The 19751-nt window shown below is 58.2% G+C and overlaps 2 protein-coding genes across 4 annotated transcripts in view; one reads left to right on the top strand and one right to left on the bottom strand.

The window, feature by feature from the left end:
• RTN3 (reticulon 3) overlaps positions 1-7332 on the top strand; it is a 43344-nt gene extending 36012 nt beyond the window's left edge. For both annotated transcript variants that reach the window (XM_006270760.4, XM_019482725.2), the window contains exons 5-7: positions 777-823; positions 3490-3548; positions 5755-7332. In XM_006270760.4, coding sequence (XP_006270822.1) covers positions 777-823; positions 3490-3548; positions 5755-5800 — 152 coding nt within the window. In that variant the 3' untranslated portion in view covers positions 5801-7332. The remainder of the gene's footprint in view (positions 1-776; positions 824-3489; positions 3549-5754) is intronic.
• Positions 7333-9069: 1737 nt separating this feature from the next.
• On the bottom strand, positions 9070-18024 carry ZFTA (zinc finger translocation associated). 2 transcript variants are annotated; one of them, XM_059718494.1, is made up of 5 exons: positions 16767-18024; positions 15062-15469; positions 13060-13437; positions 12438-12772; positions 9070-11897 (listed from the first exon to the last, which is right to left on the bottom strand). In XM_059718494.1, exons 1-5 carry the CDS (start codon positions 16834-16836, stop codon positions 11853-11855), a joined length of 1236 nt encoding a protein of 411 aa, XP_059574477.1. In that variant the 5' UTR covers positions 16837-18024; the 3' UTR covers positions 9070-11852. The 2 variants fall into 2 exon arrangements, with proteins under 2 accessions (XP_059574477.1, XP_059574476.1); XM_059718493.1 differs by having other exon boundaries at positions 9070-12772; positions 16767-18017.
• Positions 18025-19751: the final 1727 nt, after the last annotated feature.

The following is a 19751-nucleotide window of genomic DNA, read 5'->3' as shown; positions in this document are numbered from 1 at the left end:
TTCTTTCCTGAACCGAAATGTAGGGTCATTCTGACCCTGAGCAGAGGGGCAAGCTCTTCTAGCCAGGAACTTCCAGGCCTGAGTCCCAGCAGGAGCACTGGCCCAGCTCAGTCCAGATTTCCAGCCTGGACTGCAGCGAGCACTCAGTGCCTCTGGGGGAGGCCTAACAACACCCAGACAAGTAGCAGAAAGGGGGACAGAGGGAACACCAGCAGAGTCCAGAAGCCTGGGAAATCTCCACAACGGAACATAGGCATCACTACGGGGTTGTTACATGCAATAAAATACAGTAGTTCATCAGTCTCCCTGGTGGGAGGAATTAACCAGGCTTTAGCAGTAGGTATGGAGGTGCTGGAAGGCTGGCCCAGTCATTCATTCCAAAAGCTCCAAGTTCGGATCCTTCCAGGCTCCCTTGGCCAGGTTTCATTGTCTCTCCATGCCTCAGTTTCCCTGTCATCAGAAAAGAGATATCAGTACTATTAGGGGTGGACTAGACCTCTGAAGGTCCCTTCCAACCTTACTTCTCTGTGACACTCCCCTGCCTCGGTGCTGAGGAGGAATCGGAGGTGTAAGTTCTCTGCAGAGAGCTCACGAGAGCTGTAAATGGAGAATCCTGCCCTGAGCCTGACTTTTTTTTTTAGTCCAAGCTAGTCATTCTGTCTTGGAAGGTTTCACCTTACACCAGGCAGCAGAAAATTTTCCACCACACAGCTGCTATCGTCTTTCTCCCCAACTTTATAATCAATGACCTGTCTGTCTCTGTCTCTCCCTCACAGCTGAACTGCTGGTCTTCACCTTGCCGGTTGTCTATGAGAAATACAAGGTAAGTGATCACAGCACCGCCAGCTTGCTGGTCACGCAAGCATTGGCCCAACTGCCTCTAAGCAGGCTTAAAGCCCCGGCAAAACCATGTGAATTTTTTAGGCCAGCCAAGATGATCACAGGGATGGAGCAGTTACAAGACCAGGAGAGGCTGACTCTTCATTTGGAAGGGAAAAGGCTGAGTGGAGCATAGGGTAGAGGTGTATAAAACCAGGCAGAGTGTGGACAAAGTGAACAGGGAGCTGTTATTCCCCAAATCCCAGAAAACTGGAGTAGTGTGGTGCCTGCTGAAATGAGCGGGAGATGGATTTAAAGCTAACCCGAGACAGGACTTTTTTTGCATGGTGCACTGTTAATTTGTGGAACTCTTTACCACAAGAGATTGTAGAGGCAGAGAGTACGGCCTGACTCAACATGGGACTAGAACAGCAGATGGCAACATATGGCCTGCAGCCATAGCCAGCCCACCAGCTGCCACCAAGAGGCCTGAGGCAGGGCTGCATCCTGCACTGCTCCATTCTACCGTAGCCAGCGCTGGGCCGGGCCCTGCAACACAGACTCCTCTGCCCCCCACCCTCCCCAACTTCCTGTTGGTGCTGCGGCTGTGTGGTCCTAACACCACATCCTCTGCCTCTGGGCCTGCACGGGGCAGGGTGCAATGTAGTGTGGTGAGTAGCCATCTCACCTGCCCACCACACTGAGTCACTGCTACCATGGTGCCTCTAGGAGGTGAGTCTGTGCTGGCTGCAAGTCAGCCACCCCTGACTTCCCAGTGCAGCACAATGTCAGCAGTGGCTCATCACAGCAGACAGGTGGGAGAGCTACCCAGCACACTGCATGCCCCGTCCTGTGGGCCCAGCTGGCGGCAGCCATGGTGCCAGGACTGCGCAGCACCAACAGGAAGACAGGTGGGGGAGGGGGATGCTGGGGGGCAGAGGAGTCTGCACTACCTGGCCTGGCTCCAGCTCTGGCTCAGGCTCCGGCTGCAGCAGAGCAGCGTGGGGCACAGCCCTCCCTTCTCAAGCAGCTGGCAGGCCAGATGGGATCAATTGGCATCCCCCTCTTTCCCACCCCATCCCTCAACCACTCACCATAATTTATAAAGTGCCCACCCCTGCCCTAGATGCACCCAGTTTGATGCTGTCTCTAAAGCATCCACTACTGCTGCTGTCAGATATTGGGCTAGATGGACCATTGGTCGGACCCAGTGTGCAGTTCCTTATGTTCTTATAATAAAAGTGGAGCCCTCGCATCCAGATGCCGAATAGGAGCCAACAGTGTGCTCTTGCTGCAAAAAAAGCCAACAGCATCCTGGGTTACATTAACAGGAACATCACTTGCAAATCATCCCACTCTATTCAGCACCGATGAGGCCTCACCTGGAGACCTGCATCCACTTTTGGGCCCCACACTTCAAAGAGGAGGTGGACAGATTGAGAAGAGTTCAGCACAGAGTGACACAAATAATGAAGGGCCTGGGAGGGAGGACTGATAAGAACAGACTAAAAGACCCAAGGTGATTGAGTCTGGAGAAGACGGAGGGGATTTAGTGACAGGCTTCCAGTCCCTGAAGAGTGATGACAGGCAGGATGGTGAAGGGTTGTTCTCTGTGGCTGCAAGGGGACAGGACAATGAGCAATGAGCTCAGGTTCCAGCAGGGAAAAATGAGGTTGGAGATGAGAAAGATCACTCACCTTCTCCCTCTGAAGGAGACTCAGGGCTGGGACAGGCTGCCCAGAGAGGGGAGGAATCTCTCCATCCTTGGAGCAGGTTAGATGAACACTTGGCAAGGCTGGTTTAGCTTGGCCTGACCTTGTCTGGAGAAGAGGGCTTGGACTAGTTGTGACCTCCTGAGGTCCTTTTCACCCTACTATTCCAGGCCTTTCCTATAACTTCCAGCACTACATCCGTTTAATTCAGTGAAACCCTTTCTGATTGTTCAACAGTATACTGGATTAAGGTCACTAGGCAGATGAAGGGAGGTGATTCTTCCACTGTACTGAGCACTGACGAGGCCTCCCCTGGAGCCCTGTATCAGTTTTGAACCCCACACTTCAAAGAGTGGGAAGAGTCCAGCACAGAAACATGCAAGTGATGAGCAGCCTGGAAAGCAGGATGGATGAGGAAAGGCTGAAAGAACTGGAGTGGCTGAGTTTGGACAAAACAGAGGGTGGATTTGGTAACAGGCTTCAAATCGCTGAAGGGCCATGGCAGAGAGGATGGAGATGGGGCCACAGGGGATAAGACTAGAGCAATAACCTCAAGCTGCAGCAGGGGAAATTTAGGTTGAAGATTAGAAGGACTATGAGAGTGGTCAAGCATTGGAACAGGCTGTCCAGGGAAGTGATGGAATCTCCATCCTTGGAGATGTTCAAGAGCAGGTTGGACAGACCCTTGGCAGGGAAGGTTTAGTTGGAGACAATCTTGCCTTTAGCGGGGGGGTTGGAGTAGGTGACCTCTTGAGATCCCCTCCAGCCCAACTTTCCTATGACCTGCCACATGATGGGTGGCTGTGTTGTGTAGATCAGCTGAGATTAAATTTTGGGTAGTCCCTCCTGGCCTTCAAAAAAATGTCGGTAGCTATTCAGAGAGCAGTAGAGGAAGTGTTTTGTAGTTGCTTCCCCTTCTAGTCGTCCTAACCCTCTGGTTCTCTTCCTTCTTTCTCAGACGCAGATCGATCACTATGTTGGAATCGTCCGGGACCAGACCAAGTCTATCACTGCAAAGTGAGTCCATTTCTGTTCCCTTCCCCAAAACACCACGTTTCGTCTCATGCCCCCAGATTAGACCCACACCTTGTCTTGAAGGCAGAATAAAGAGATTATCACAGTCACGGCTGAAAGCTGATCATATGTAGCAGCACGCTCGCCCTCGGCCAGTTTCTGGCTGCCCTGGGCAAAAGCTGGAGCCAAAAGCTACTGCCAACTTTTGGCAAAGGCTGTGGGAGGGTTAAAAATGGACTCTGCCCCTACCGAATGCTGGCTTAACAAAAGCAGAGCTCTCAGCAGCCATTGCAGTGCCTCTGTGTTCCTATTCTAGTACACAAATCTGGTTCCCCTGTGCACACCCTGGTTTTGCAGGGCTGATTGTTGGGGAAAGGGTGGGTGTGTGGTATGTGGGCACATAGGCAACACATGGGGGGGCAGAGGGGCGTGTGCCCCCCTTGAAATTGTCCCTTGCCGGCCAGGGAGTGGGGAGCACCAGCCTGTGCCCGCCCTGAGAAGCGCCAGCAGCGCTTCCAGTTTGCCACCGGTGCTTCTGGGGTCGGTGATCGGCCGCTGCCCCTCCTCTGCCGGTCAGCAATCAGCCACTGGTGACCCCCCAGAGCCTGGACAGATACAGTACAGTCTCTCCTACTCACCGTGGTCAGATTTGTACGGACTCAGGGGTCCTTGCCTTCCTCTGTACAGGAGTATGGCCTGAGATCTCTTGAGCATATATTAACAACCTTTTACAGAAGCAGGATAGTGGCCACCATAGTCTCCTGGCTTTCCCTGTGGTAGGTTCAGGTGTGATGTTTCATGTTGTGTCAGAGTTGATGGTAGTTTGATGCAGAGTTTAGATGATGGATGTATTTGGACTGGTTTGGATAGAGCTGATCCTGCTTCAGGCAGGGGGCTGAACTAGATGCGACTTCTGGAGGTATATTCCACCCCACCTTCTTTATGATTTTCTGTGATACCTCTTGGCACAACATCCATGCCCCTTCAAAGGAGGACCTTTTTCTCTGGAAGGCTTTAGGCCGTAGATAGGTTGAATTTATTAGTCCGACAGCACTCTCTGGCTGAGCATGGTGAACCCTCCAAACCAGATGTCACTGATCAGAGCTAACTTAGATGGAGGCCCTCTTCTTGGGGTCACATGGACGACACTAGCAGGTTGTCCCTCTCCCCGCTAGTGTCCATAACACAGCTTTGGAAGTGAGTGGGAATCTAATGGCAACATTAGATGGAGAGAATTTCTGGGTATGGGAAAGCTGGGGTTCAAACTCCATCCAGGAGCTAGCTCCCCAGCAGGGGGCTCTAGACTGAGCACTTCTGATCTATCACCTGGCCTCTCCATCCACAGGTATAGAACCTGTGGTCTCCCAGTGAGAGTGCCCCACACCTAGAGCCTCCTGAGGTCTATATGCTTGAGATGTGGAAGGCCTCTGGGAATCCCTGGCCTTGGGGCTTTTGTGGTTTCCCCCCCATCCCCACCTCCATGGATGCTTCTTGCTCCTGAGGGGGATGTTTTGCCTTCCTCTGAGGCCCTGGGACCTTGGCTGACAGGGTTTCCTCCCACGGACACTTTGCTCCTTGATGGAGCCTCTTGCCCTTCCACTTAGGGTCAGACCAGTGCCCAGTTTGGAGCTAGGAAAAGGCTGTTCTCCCCCAAGCTCTGACTGGCTTGGACTGGTGGGAGTCTTTGCTTCCTTCGTACCACGGGGCGGGGACTTCTCTGTAGACCCTTCTGCTCATCCACCAACCAAGAACTTCCCCATCATCACAGAGGCCAGATGCTAGGACCCTACCACATACTATCTATATTATGCAGTTAACTGAATAAGTGTGCAATATATTTAGACTGGCCACACATGTCAAGTAATGATCACCCCATAAACATGTCCGTTCAGCTATAAAAAGAGCTAACCAGCTACAAAGTTAGTGCTTGAAAATGTGTAGCAACTATATAGCTGGTTTCTATCCAACTTAAATTTGAGCGTGTGGCAGTGCCCTTAGTGCCCACATCGCTCAGCTTTTCCCCAGGGTGCAAGAGAGGGTGTTTGAGGAGTTCTGACTGTTGCTTCCTGCTGGTGAGGGTTTGGTGTAGTCGTTTGAGGGAAATCCTCAAGACGGGGTGGGGGGAACCGAACCTTCCTCCTTCCAGACCGATCCAGTTGGGCATCTCCCAAAATCTCACCCTCTTCCCCACCCCGTTGTGTTTTCACAGGATCCAAGCGAAACTCCCAGGAGTGGCAAAGAAGAAGCCCGAATAGGCTGGTGGGCAGGAAAGTGGGTCCCAGGTGTTACTAAACCCCGTGTCCTAGTTATAACCGTTGTTACTCGTACCTATGAAGGAACTTGCTGAGTCCGCTTGAGCGGTATCTTTGTTTTTCCCCCCCCCAAGCCTAAAAACAAAGCCCATCCCTATGTTGGATTCTGCACCTGACTAAAGAAGAACTGGTGTTCGATGGGGGGAGGTCTCCACGCCTGCTCCCAGCTCCGTGCCCTTCTTCTTGGCTTCTGCATCCTCCCACCCCCATCCCATGCAACAAGCTTTCTTCTCCCTTGCCATCAGCCCATCCTGCTCCCCGGAAGGTGGAGGATCCATGCGGCAAAGGGTGGGAAGTCTAGAAGAGCCGTTCGCTTCTTCCTGACGTCAGTTTGTTCTTAGTTTCGGGTCCATCCCCATCCTCTCCCAGCCCACAATGCCACGCTGCCACCCTTCAGAAGTCACCGCTCTCCTCCATTTTGTTTTATTATTTCTTTGCCATGAAATGAAAATGTCTGTAACTGCTGTAAAACCTTGCCTGGAGGAACCAGCGGAACCCCTCCATCCCGTCCCGTCTCGGAGATCAGCACAGGAGCTCTCTGCTCTTGTATCCCCCTCTTGTGCAGGGCAGAGCGCCCTGTAGGATGGCCGGCTGGCGGCGGAGGAGACCCATAGAGGTGAGGCTAGGAGAAATGGTACGTCACCAGCCCTGGTAGTTCAGCATAGTTTTAGCGTATACAGAGTCATAACTTGTGTCCCCCTCTCTTTTTGAAGGTAGCTTTGAGTCGGTCTTAGAGCCATCTACCACAGTCCAAACAGAGTTGGCGCTAACAGTGAAGTCCCAGCTTGTTTCCAGAGTGGAGCAGGGGGTGGAAGAGGCAAAGAGGGGTCAGGGAAGGGAAGGGAAGGGAATGAATGAGCTGCTTAGTGATTGGACCCTGAGCTGGGAAGGTGCCATTTTTATTGTTATTTTTTTGGCCTTCCACAGTGCAGGTGGGTGCGGAGGGAAGCATTGGTCACCAGAGGTCAGAGCAAGGTGGATCCCAGCAGAGATGAGACGTATCCAGGTCTCATTTTGACACAAGGCCTGTGAAGTCAGAGCTTAGACATAACCCTATAGCCTGACCAACCGCTGGAGATGCCTCTTTTGGTCCACAAGCCAGCGCCCACCCTCCTCCCGCCACAGGAAGTCCACCCCTTTTTTCTCACCCTTCCATCAGCATCTCTCCTCCTCAAGTCTCTTCTGCACTGGACACCCTCGGCCTAGCTCTTCCGCCTGTTTTGTTACTGCTGTTATGTAGATCCTCATGAAGATCTCTGTGCCAGGCGATTTGGGGTTTTTTTGTTGTTGTTTTTTTTAAAGGAACATATGTAGACAAAACAACAATGGAAACAAAACTACTAATGAAGTGTGTGTGTGTGTGTATGTGTGTATAAGTGTGTGCGTGCAGCATCAAACTACAGTAGTGGCCAGGGAACGCTTCCCCTGGTTCCTTGTCAAACTACAACCAATATTAATAAAAAGAACACAACAGCTGGGGGTGTTGCTGATGTCATTTCCTGTGTGTGGTCGCGCTTGGAACTCAAATGTGTTCGAGCTGAGCAACGGCCATTGTGAGCATTCCCTGGTACCTGGTGACCTCATGGCAAGAAATTATGGTATTCAGTCCCTGTTGCGTCTTGTTTGAAGTCAGGCCGGGTCTTTGGTAGCTGTGCTGCGCGGTGCCTTCGTTTCACTTCCTGGAGTCTGCCATCCTGGTAGAGGGAACAGAGGCCTGTGCCATGAGCCTCCCTTGCATCACCAGTGTCATCCCATCCGCAACGTTGCCCGTCTCCACCTGCCTCTTGAGAAGCAGAGCTGGGCTGACTCACAAAAGCACAGAGAAGTCCGTGTGATTGGTTTTTTGTGGCTAAGCCACAGATTGTGGTAAGAAGCTATGTAGACCAGGACTCATTTCTCATCACTAGAAAGAAGGAAGATTCTTGATGGGTGATCTGTGACACGGTAGAAAGAACCAAAATGAAGCTAAGCCAAGAACCCATTTATTTTAAGGCATTTTCAGGTTAGCCGATGTACTGTTCATAGGAAAGGCAGGTTGGAAGGGACTTTGCAAGGTTATCTAGTCCAGTCCCCTGCTCAAGGCAAAGTTGTCCCTACCTAAACTATCCCAGCCGTGTGTCTGTCCAACCTGCTTGGACATCTCCAAGGATGGAGACCCCACCACTTGTCTAGGCAGCCTGGTCCAAGGCTTGGCCACAGTCTTAGGTTGGAGGTTAGGAGGACCAAATTTCCCCTGCTGCAGCTTGAGGCTGTTGCTCCTAGTCCTGTCCCCCATCTCCATCCTCTCTGTCATGGTCCTTCAGGGATTGGAAGCCTGCTACCAAATCGCAATCACCCCAATTCTTTCAGCCTTTCCTCATCCTGCTTTCCAGGCCCCTCCTCATTTGTGTCGCTCTGGGTTGAACTCTTCCCAATCTGTCCGCTTCCTCTTTGACGTGCGGGGCCCAAAGCTGGACCCAGGACTCCAGGTGAGGCCTGACCCATGCTCTATTAGTAGAGTGGAAGAATCACTTCCCTGGATGTGAAGTGACCCTTCTCTAAGCCCAGTCCAGTATACTGTTGAGAAATCAGGGTTTCATTGTATTAAACTGATGTAGTGCTGGGATTTCTAGAAAGGACGGGACAGTAGGGTGAAAAGGACCTCAGGGGGTCACAACTTGTCCAACCCTCTTCTCCAGGCAAGATCAACCTAGACTCAACCAGCCCTGCCGAAGCGTCCATCTGACCTACTCCACCAACGGAGATCCCTCCCCCTCTCTGGGCGGCCTGTCCCAGCCCAGCGTCTGCTTCAGAGGGAGGAAGTTCTTCCTCATCTCCAACCTCAATTTCCCCTGCCACAACTTGAGCCTGTCGCTCCCCAATCCTGCCCCCGACCCCCAGTCTTAAATTAAATAATCCCCGTTCTTTAAGCCTACCATCATGAATCACGTTTCCTAGACTCCTAATCATTTTTCTGCCGCTGTTCTGGACTAATATGTCCACGTTTCTCCTTGAAGCTGGGCCCGGTGCTCCAAGTGAGACTTCACCAGTGCTACCGGAGCAGAAGGATTGATTTGCAAGTGGCACGTGTCCTTCAGGCACCGCCACTTAAAACTGACTCAAAGCAAGCTCCAGTGACTCAGCTTGAGCCTGAAACCAGCCCCTTCTTTAACAGTCCTCTTTGCCCCTAATTCTGTCAGTCCAGCTTCAGGAGCAGTCTCGGGGAACGCACATCATTCGAAAGGATTTATTGGGCATATTTGTTTACAAAACAGAGGTGCTTCATATATATATTTATATTTTTATATATATATAAAAAAAATACCAATGCAAAACACCTTTTCACAAGGACCACGTAACAAACATCGCAATACTGTCACGAACGCGGGGTGTAGGCATATAAATATAATCCGGAAGAACATTTACATGGGAAGTACAAGGAGCAAGTCAGTGGATTCTCTCTCATCCTTTTCTGGAAGAGCGGGCTGGGGCGGGGCAAGGGGAGAAGCTATGACTTGTTTCCACCCCAGCGGGGGACATGGCAGATGAGACTTCCAGACTGTCCTGGTAGCTCCTGGTCGAGATGAACTCCGCTCATCGCCGTTGCTGGCGTTTTGCAGGAAGTGCAAGTGGGGAGACTCCAGCTAACTCTCTGGTTGCTATTGCAACAACCCTTTGACCTCAATTGGCACCCAAGTGACAGCCGACGGGACCAGGACATCTCACGTCTCGGCTTTTCCTAACCAAGGGGTAGCTGGGGCTTGGCAAGTGGGACCTCAAAGTCAGTGTCTCAGGACACGCTAATTGTGCTGGACCCGAGAAAAAGCGATTGATTTTTCCACCTGCACCTTTTATCATTACTCAAGACTTGAGGAGCAACTGCACTGCAGGCAGCTCAGGCGTGCAGCTGTGAGGCTGGACCAGAAGTCTTTGGTGGGGCACTGAGCAACATCCGGGCGGTATGCCGGTGGGCTTGCTCCGCTCCGATGATCTCTGCAGGTCTCTTCCAGCCCTACTTCTTGATGGTTCGAAAGGCCATTGTGGCAATTCCAGCCAATAATCCAACATGGACCCGCACGCATCCCTCAGTTGGGAAGACTGTCCCTGGCCACAACCTACCTTTGATGCCAGCTGGCAGTGCCCAGCCCAGAGCCGCGAGGACAAGGCCGTGGCGAGTGGATTCCAACTAGGGTTGGGAGGAGGCCGGTTGCTTGGTCTGATGAGGAGACCAATGTCCTTCCCTTGTCTGGGGACTCTGGCTGGATCTCCAGGACTCAACCAGCTTTGTTCCCATGTCCTATTGACTCCAGTCCCTGAGCAAAGACCCCTGGGTCATTTGCCCGCTAGCCAGGTCTCCAAGCTCATTGCAAAACCCAGTCACCCACCTTTCTACATGGCCGAGAGAGACAACCCCCCTCCAACAAGGGGACGGTGCCCCAACCCACTTCGGCCTCCTTCCAGTTTCCCACCTGCCGTGACTCAAGCCCCCAAGGATTCAGCTCGTGTCTTGATTTTGTGCCACCATCTAATAGTTCCCTCCCTGCGGGAGACTCCTTTCGGCATGCTCCCGCCCTCCTGCCTCTACATCCTGCCGCAGCTCTCGAGCTCCCACAGCAGCCACCCCAGTCTCCCTAGTCTGGTCCCTACTGGCCAGCCCAGCCCTTCTTTGAAGGGCAACCAGTCTAGTAAAACAAGGAGAGACTTTGGCCTCCTGCAATAGCTCTGGAGACCCCAAAAGTCTTCCAGGGCCTGCTAAGAAGATACCATGGCCAGATGAAGAAGAGCAGAGACTGCATCCATAAAACAAAGGGGAAAGGGATCTTGGGTTCAAATCCCACTCCTAGCTCCAACTTCACCTTCCCGGAGCAACCCATGGCTCGAGGAAGGAGAAGCAGGTCTGAGCAGGCACCACCCGCCACCCAGGGCTACCCCGCAGAGCAGGTTAGACTTAAAAGTTTGGGCAACAATCCCATTCTCACACCAATTTCTCTTGGTCCAGCCCCTTCTGCAGGTTCGTAAGCCTGGATAAAGGGAAGCTCTTGGCTTTATAGCCCCGAAATTGGATGCGAGATTAGACCACCGGCAACCAGGAAGTTGGTCCCCTTGCCCGTGCCTCAGTTTCCCCCTGGTTTCTCATTGAGAGCAGAGCCTGTGTCACCATCATGGTGCTCCGATGCACAGAGTTCTTCAGCCCACAAAAGCAGCTAGACCAGACCAGTAGGCCCATCTAGCCCAGTATCCCATCGCCCCTGGTCTCTGGAGCCTCCCCCTCCCCCAGAGTGGTCTGGCTGTCACACTCCGTCTCTGCTCCCAGCACCCCATGTCCCAGGGCAGGAATTGCCAGCTGGGGGGGTGGGGGAGGATGGCAGCCACCTCTTACAGCCCTCCTGCTGTTACACCTAAATGGGGAAAAAAGGGCACCCATAACGGCAGGGCACCCATTTTGTTCAATTTCCATGGTGTTTGGACCCAATTCCAGTCCACTTTCCAAAACTGGCATCATTTTGGGTCTACCACGTTGGGAAAAGACGACATATTTTCTCTGGAGCTATCTCATAGCAGTTCCAGGCCAAAACCCTTCCCCAAAGCTGCCGTCTTCAGCCTCCCTCCAGCTCTAGCCTTCTGACTCCAAAGTTCACCTGCGTCTGCCCTGCTATCACAGGCTTCCTGGGATACGTCCCTGACACAACCAGAACGGGGAACTGAGAAGAGGCAGCTGATGTACGCTGGCTCCACGGTGATGGAGCAAGTTCCTCTCCCGGGCACGAGGTTCCCCAACACCTTGGAAGACGGCAACTTGGCCAGACCAGCTGGCCCCAACTGGGCTGCCCAATGATCCCATGGAGTTGGTAGGTCCTGGGAAGGCATGATCATAAGTGCGGGGTCTTCCACGTCACAGCAAAGCCAAGAGGGGCCACCCCTACAGCGGTTGCGTCTTTCCATTAGTGGAAAAGGGTGGAGCGCCCCAATGGCTCATGGCAACCAGGCTGCCAACCTTGACATTACTGCAGGCTACTTACCGGCACCTCCTGGCGTGGGGACGTGGACACCCAGGCTTGTCCTGGAGCAGGAACGTGGAAAAACCCAGGTCCCCTTCTGTCAGTTCACAGAGCACCCTGCCCTCACCCCATTGCAACCCCCGTCCCCTGCAATCTGCCCCTCCAGACCCCCCTCCCCCAATCAGGGGGTCTCTGCTAGGTGAGAGCACCCCAATTTCTGGGGTAAAAGGGCATGTGGCATAGAGAAACTGGGGTCCCTCCAGCAGAGTAGAAGGTTTTGGGGTGAGACAAGGGGCAGAAATTCCACCCCCCACCCTGCCCATCCTCCCCTCCCCCAATAAGCCACGGGGGCCACCGTCCACATCCACGTCCAAGAGAAGCCCCTACCCTCACGCTGTACAAGTGGGGGGGGTATAGGCCAGCCCCGCCCCCTCCCCACCACCAGGCTCAGCAGTGGTGGGCAGTGCCCGGGGGCGGGGCTGGGGCCCAGGCTCCTCCCCCGGAGCCCGGTCATAGGCTTCGAGGATGGTCTGGCGCTCCTGGGGTGTGAAGTCAAGGGAGAAGGGGTGGACCTGGCGAATGTGGCGCTTGATGGTGCTGACCTTGAGCGTGGCCAAGGCCCCGCCGCACACCATGCACACCAGCCCCTGGCGCCGCCCGTCGAAGTCCATGAGGAACTGGGCCCGCCAGTGCTGCTGGTAGTTCCGCCGCTGGCTCCGGCCCCGGGCCGGCCCCCCAGCGCCACCCCTGCCCCGGGGGACCGCAGCGTCCGGGCGGGGGGCAGGCGGCAGTGGTGTCTCGGCCCCCCGGGCATCCTCAGAATGGTTGTCCTCCTCCTCTTCCTCCTCCTCCTCTTCTTCCTCTTCTTCTTCCTCCTCCTCGTCTTCATCCTCCGGCATTTCTTCTGGGCTGGGCAGCTGCAAAGGATGCTGGGAATCTGTGCCGGAAAAGGTGACTGTTGGGTACAGCAGTGGAGGGGGGTGTAGCACCCCCATCTCCGCTAGTGGGGGGGCTGCAACTAGGCACCACTAGGGGACAGGGATGGGGCTCCCGACCTCCCCCAGCCCTGCCCCCACCCTGGAGTTGGCCCCATTCACACGCCCCGCCCCCCACCCCACACACCTTCCCTGTGTGCCCCCACACCCCAACCTCACCTCCCAGTGCCCTCCCACTTACTAGGTCAACCCCCCAGTTCCTCCCTCCTCACCCCCAGTGGCCCCCCACCTTCGAAGCCGGGCTCCCAGGCCTTGCCAGCGGCCAAGACGAGGGCACGGGCGCGCCAGGCCTCGAGCACGGCGGCCTTTTCAGCAGGGCCGAAGGTGAGCGAGGCGGGGTGGGCGGTCAGCACGTGGTGCTTGATGTCGTCCAGGTGCAGGCTGGGCAGGCTGCGCCCGCAGGTCATGCAGCGCAGCCGGTTGCCCTGGGCATCGTAGTCCATGAGGAACTCGGCCTGGAACCAGCCCTGCAGGGACTCGCGCACGTAGCGCTCCAGGCGCCGCGCGCCCCCGCCCACCTTTCGCCGCCCGCCCGGTGCCGCCCGCGGAGCCCGCACCGCGCCCACCCGCCGGCTCCGCGGGCCCCCCGCCGACGCCAGCCCTGGGCCTGTGAGGAAGACAAGAGAGAGAGAGAAGGGGAGAATGAGGCCTAGCGTGACCACAAAGTCTGCTCACCCCCACTGCCAGCCCCAGCTCCACGGGGGGAGAGAGGGGGGGTCATGTGACCACGAAGCCTGCCTGCCCAGGCCCGCCCCAGGGTGACCATCTGTCTCTAACTGGGCGGGACAGTCCTGCAATGGGAACCTCAAGCCCGGTCCCAGGACGCAGGACCCCAGGACACACGCCGTCCCGGATTCGCAGCGTCTGCACGTGCCCACCCCTCCAGATTTGTGTGCGGGGCAGGGGCAGATGTGGGCCGCCAGCTGTGGGCTCGGGACTCTCCGACCTGCTGCCCTGCCCCTGCCACCGTGGCAAGATGCCCCCCATCCACCTGGCAGCAGCAGGGGCAGCGGTGTAGAGTTGTGCCCCTTGCTGCTGCCAGGTGGGCAGGGGGTGCGCGAGCAGCCCACACCCTCCCCGCGTGGCTCTGGCCTGGCTGCGCTGTCACCGGTGGCAGAAGGGGGGGGGAGGGCACGCATGTCCCACCTTTCCCTTTTGAAAAATTGTCACCCCAGCAAACCCCCACCCACCAGTGCCAGCCCCAGGCCTGCGGGGCAGAGAGCAAGAGAAGGGGCTCTGCAGCCATGAAGCCTGCTTGCCAGCTAACCCATCCCAGCCTCCTGCCTGTCAGTGCCAGCCTCAGCCCCACAGGGAGAAGTGGGGGGGCAGCCTAGCGCAGTGCCAACGCCTGCCTGCCCAAGCCAGTCCTAATCCGCACCTGGTACCACAGCCCTAGGCCTGACGGGAGGGGAGGGGATTCCTGGCACCGGCATGAAGCCTGCCTGCTCACGTCAACTCCCACTGCCGGTCTTGGGTCCATGGAGGGGGGCAGAGGAGGCGTGAGGCCAAGCATGGCCACGAAGCCTCCTTGCCCATGCCAACCTTCCCCCCAGGCCTGAGGCCAGCAGTGGGGGTCTAGCATGTCAACAACACCTACCCACCCATGCCAACCCCTGGCACCAGCACCAGCCCTGGGCATGGGGGGAGGTGCGAGGCCTGCCCACCCATGCTGACACCAACCCCAACCCACCAGACCCCCAGGGCGGGCAGGCAGAGGGAGACCTGACCCCCACTGGCTACGCAGGCCCCTGCCCTGCCCTGCCCCACAACCGCTGCCAAGGGGCACCCCAAGGCCTCCCTACCAGGTACCCAGCCCTTCCCTCAACCCCATGCCAGGCCCTGGGGGTACAAGACATGGCCCTCAACACACACCTCGATCCCACGTGGTCTATCTACCCCTCCCCCCCACTCCATGGCCCCATCTACCTTCACCCCCCCCATGCACCCCACAGCCCTGGCTCCACCTCCCCACTCCATGGCCCCTCCCCCAGCCCATCTACCCCCCACCCCCAACTACCCTGTCATCCCAGCTCTGTCTGCCGTGTTACCCCACCCCACCCCACATCCCCCCTTCAACCCCAACTACCTCCCACCCCTGACCTGTCTGCCCCCCCAACCCCACTTCTCCTAGTCCCATCTACCCCATCTCCCTTCCCAGCCCCTCGCTGCCCTCCTGGTCCTACCTACCCCCCACCCCCCCCAGCCCAGACAGGGGGAAGGCCAGCGCCTACCTGGGGGCACAGGGAGCCCACGGGGCGCCCCACCAGGGCCTGGCTCCAGCCCCAGGTGGGCATCCCAGCTCTGAATGATGACCTGCTTCTCACGGGGCCCCCAGCCGCCCGAGTAGGGGTGCTTCTGGCGGATGTGGCGCTTGATGGTGCTGAGCTTGAGGGTGGCCAGGGCGCTGCCGCACACCATGCAGGTCATGCCGTGCCGCGCCGCGTCGAAGGCCATCAGGTACTCGCCGCGCCAGTGCTCGTGGTAGTAGCGCCGGTGGTCCCGGCCCGGGATGCGGCTGCGGCCCGGCCGCGACGCCCGTGCCTCGCAGTGGTCCGGGTACTTGCGCCCGCCCCCCGCCGGCCGCTCCCAGGCTGGACCCCCTGGGACCAGCTCAGGGGTGTCCTGGGGCAGGGGGAAGCCTGCAGGGAGGGAGAGAGAGAGCGCAATGGGGGGCTGTGGGGCAGGAGTGAGGGGCACTAAAAGGGAGACACAGGGGCTATGGGGCGGGAGTGGGGGGCACTGGCGGCAGTGCCAGATTATGCCATGCCGAGGCCCTAACACACACCCAGGTGAGGAGGCCCCACACGATAAAAATAACCTGTGACATTCACAAAAATGGATGTTCATGAGACATTAAGATGAATTATTGTTATTTCTGCACAAATGTATGAACTCAGTATGAATGATAACTGTGGAGCCATGCAGATGTATAACGTTGTCATATCGGAGCCAAAACGTCCAGGGTTTTTCTTGTTTAGAGACCCCTCGTATCATGAGGCCCTGAGCTGCGGTTTAAGAAGCTTATGCCTAAATCTGGCACTGACTGGCAGGGCCACGGGAGGGCAGGGGGCTGCGGGTCGGGAGCCAGGGGCACCAGCAGGGCTGGGGGCTGCAGGGCGGGAAGAGCACCATGGGGGCGGGGGTGTAGGGGGCTGCAGGTCAGGAGTGGGGGGCACCAGCAGGGACAGGGCACATGGGGGGGGAACCTTGGGGGGAATTAGGGGCTATAGGTCACAAGGGACATGGGGGCAGTGGGAAGTAGGGGGCTACGGGGTGGTTGAGAGGGGCACTGTGGGAGTCCAGGGGTTGAGGGAGTGAGGGGCGGAGGGAAGGGGGGGCACTGGCAGGGTTGGAGGAGCAGGGGCTGTGGGTCAGGAGTGAGGGGCGCTGGTCCTTCCTTGGGGTACACCCTTTCAATGCCCCCCCACTAGGGGAACAGCATCTGTCCCTTTAAAGAGACCCCCAAAAAGAGAGGGGGCACAGGCAGGGGGCACTGCTGGGCCCCTAGGGCCCGGGGAGGGGCTCCTGTCCCTGGGGGGCTTTAAGGAGTGGGGGGAGATCCTGCTGTTTTACAGGGACAGCAAAGGGGGAGTCTTAAAGGGGCAGTAGCGGGATGTCTCCCGGTTGAAAGGGGTGGGGGGTTCTTAAAGGGACAGTAGGGGGTTCCTGCTGTATCAAAGGGATGAGGGGGGGCTCTTAAAGGGGCGGGGGTGCTTGCCAGATTAAAGGGATGGGGAATGGGGGGGCTCTTAAAGAAACAGGGGGGAGGATGCATACTGGTTTAAAGGGACGGGTTGGGGGCTCTTAAAGGGGCACGGGGGGGGGTTCTGCTGTTTTAAAGGAAGGGGTGGGGGAGTTCTTAAAGGGGCCGCGCCCCTTTCTCGGGGGGGGGGTCCCCAGTGTCCCCGCCCCCAATCCACCCCCCTTTGTTCTCACCTGCATCCTCCTCCTCGGGGGGCTCCGGCTTGACGGGGCCGAGGGGCGGGGGGGAGGGGGGCGGCTCCATCCCCGGGTGGGTCCGTCCGTCCGTCCGCGGCCGTCGGCTCAGCACCCGCGCCCCTCCATGCGGGCGGGGACGGGGACGGGGGCGGGCGCGGGCGCGGGCGCGCGGGGGGCCCGGCCGGGCCGGGCGGGGGCTGCGGGCCGGGAGTGAGGGGCACCGCCGGGCCGCGCGGCTCGGGCCGGGGTGGGGATTTCTGCCTGGGGCCCCTGGGGCTCCTTTAAGGGCTCCTGGGTAAATTTAAAGGGGCCGCGCGCTATTTTCTCCAGCCGTGGGGGGAGGGGGGGCTCCCCGCGCCCCCCTCCCCCACTCCGGGGCTCAGCCCCCCCGGCCAGGCGCGCTGCCCCCCCGCCCCATGGGGGGATGACCTGTCTGGGCCCAGCCCCCCCCCTACAGCCCCCCAAGGGGGGGCCGACAGCGTGGGGGGATGGGCCAGGCGGGGGGGGCTGCCCCATAGGCCACGCCCCGTGGGGGCTGGCCTCGGCCCCGCCCACGCAGGCCCCGCCCCCCATGCGGGGGCGGGGCTTCGCGCCTATAGGAGGTCCCTATAGAAGCGAGGAGGGGCTGCTGCCTTTTTAAATGTGGGCCCTGCTGTATAGAAACGGAGAGGAGCGGTGCCTATGGAGAGGGCCTGTCCCCTATAGAACCCCCCGGGGGGCGGGGCAGAGAGCCCGGTGCCTATAGAAAGGGCCTGTCCCCTATAGAAGCTCTGGGGTGGAGACCAGCGCATACCGACAGGCCCCGGCTCCTCCAGACCCCCGGGGGGCGGAGACCACTGCCCAGGGACAGGCCCTGCTCCCTATAGAGCCACGAGGGGGCGGGGCCTTCCTATAGACCACGCCCCCTCGGAAGCTATAGGGGCCCTATATGGTCTTTGCCTAGATGGAGCCCCAAAGGAGGGGGGGCTATAGCAATCCTTCCCCTATAGAGCACCCAAGGGGATAGAGCAGCTCCATCCGCCTAGCAACCCTCCCCCTATAGAACCCCGGGGAGCGGGGCTGGGTCCCCATAGCAACCCTCGCCCTATAGAACCCGAGGGGGGCGGGGCTGAGTCCCCATAGCAACCCTCCCCCTATAGAACGCTCGAGGGGGCGGGGCCGGCTGCCAGGACAGCGCGGGTCGGGAGCGAGGGGCACCCGCCGGCTGCAGAGGACCAGCTCGCCCCCGGACCTCCAGCACCATAGAGCCCCGCGGAACAAGCGGCCGCCACCCCGGCCAGCCCCACTCTATGGTGTCATTGTCCGCCGAGCGCCCTCCACCGCCTGCAGCCAATCGCCGCCCTCCTTCCCAGCTCCGCCCTCGCTGCTGCCAGCCAATCGCGAGTCTCTGCCTGCCCTCGCCCCGCCCCTTTGGCGCCTGCCAATCAGGCCCGAGGAGCGGAGCGGGAGCCCTGGAGCGCCCTACCCCCGTCTCTGGGGGACAAATCTCGTGCAGTCCCGGAGCCCCCCGCGTTCTGCAGGGGGTGGGTTGCTATGGGGACAACCCGCCCGGGGGCGTTTATGGGGGGCGGGGGTGCTATAGGGACACAGGCTCCTTTTTGGGCTCGAGGGGGACGGTTACTATGGGGACACAGGGGCAGTTGGGTGAGGAAACTCAGATCTAGGTTGTGTGTATGTGCGTGTGTGTGTGCGTGTGCGTGCGCGCAAGGTGGCACACCCGGGGCGGGGTGTGCTCCCGTGTACGGACATATTAGCCTGGCCTGGTCTGCCTCAGTGTGCGTGTGGGTGGGGGAGTGCAGTCACACACTTGGGTGTGTACAGGCTTGCACAACCAGTATGGACGTGTGTAAGTGTTTGCACAGTCACACTCCAGGCTGTGCCTGTTTGCATGCACACTTGCACACCCACGTGTGTGTGAGCATGTATCCTATACTTCTGGGTTCTGTGTGTCTGTGCCCCAAACACCAGAGGGTGTGTGTGGGTGTGGGTGTGTGTGCGCGCACGCATGTAGTCACAGGTTTATCTGTGTGTGTGCACAGCAGCATGCCCAGGTGTGCCCCTGTGCACCAGGTATAGCTGGCACACTCACATACTTGGGTGCATGCAGAAGGGCACACCACATTTGCACATGGCTGTGTCTATCCAGTGTCACATGCCTGTGTGTGTGTGCACAGCTGCTGGCCCAGGTGTGCACATGTGAACAGCTGCACATCCAGGTGTACGTGTGTGTAGGTAGGTGTGTGCACCATCGCAGGCCCAGGTATGCAGTTGCACACCCAGGTGTGCGTGTGTGGAGCTGCACATCGGGCTCCGTGTGCACGTGCGTGCATACACACCCGTGACCCCAGCCACCAGCTCCGCTACCCGCGCGCCCCAGAGGCCAGGGGGCTGCGGCGGAAGTTGCCGAGAGCGGCTCGGCCATTTCCGGAAACCACCGATCAGGCCCGAGTGGATTCGGGCGGTTCCGGAAATAGCCGAAACAGGGAGGGAGGGCTCGGCCATTTCCGGAAGGAGAGACTGGCCGGAGAGACAGCTTCGGTTTCCGGAAGGAGCCAATCGCGAGCGCAGCCCGTTCGGCCATTTCCGGAAGTCTCCGATCTCGGCTCGGCACTTTCCGAAAAGTCCCGATGGGGAAGGGAGTGTAGAGCTCGGCTGGACTCGGCTCTTTCCGGAAATCTCCGATTGGGAGCGAGGGCGGTTCGGTCATTTCCGGAAACCCCGATAGGGAAGGGAGGGGAAGCTCAGCTCTTTCCGGAAGGAGCCGACCGCGGGGTAGGAGACGTTCAGCTACTTCCGGAACCCGCCGATCCGGAGGCCTGCGGAGCTCGGTGATTTCCGGAAGGCGCCGATCGGACCTTCGGGTATTTCCGGAAAGCCCCGGAGCCGGGGCGGGGGACGGGTCCCCGCTCGGCTGTTTCCGGAGCGGGGCGGAAGCAGCCGAGGGCTGTCGGGAGTTTCCGGACGCCGGCGGAAATGGCCGAG

Source organism: Alligator mississippiensis, chromosome 15 (assembly GCF_030867095.1).
Source record: "Alligator mississippiensis isolate rAllMis1 chromosome 15, rAllMis1, whole genome shotgun sequence".
NCBI classification, from domain to species: Eukaryota; Metazoa; Chordata; order Crocodylia; family Alligatoridae; genus Alligator; species Alligator mississippiensis.
The sequence above is the reverse complement of the archived record's forward strand: the minus strand, read 5'-3'. Positions and strand labels throughout refer to the sequence as shown.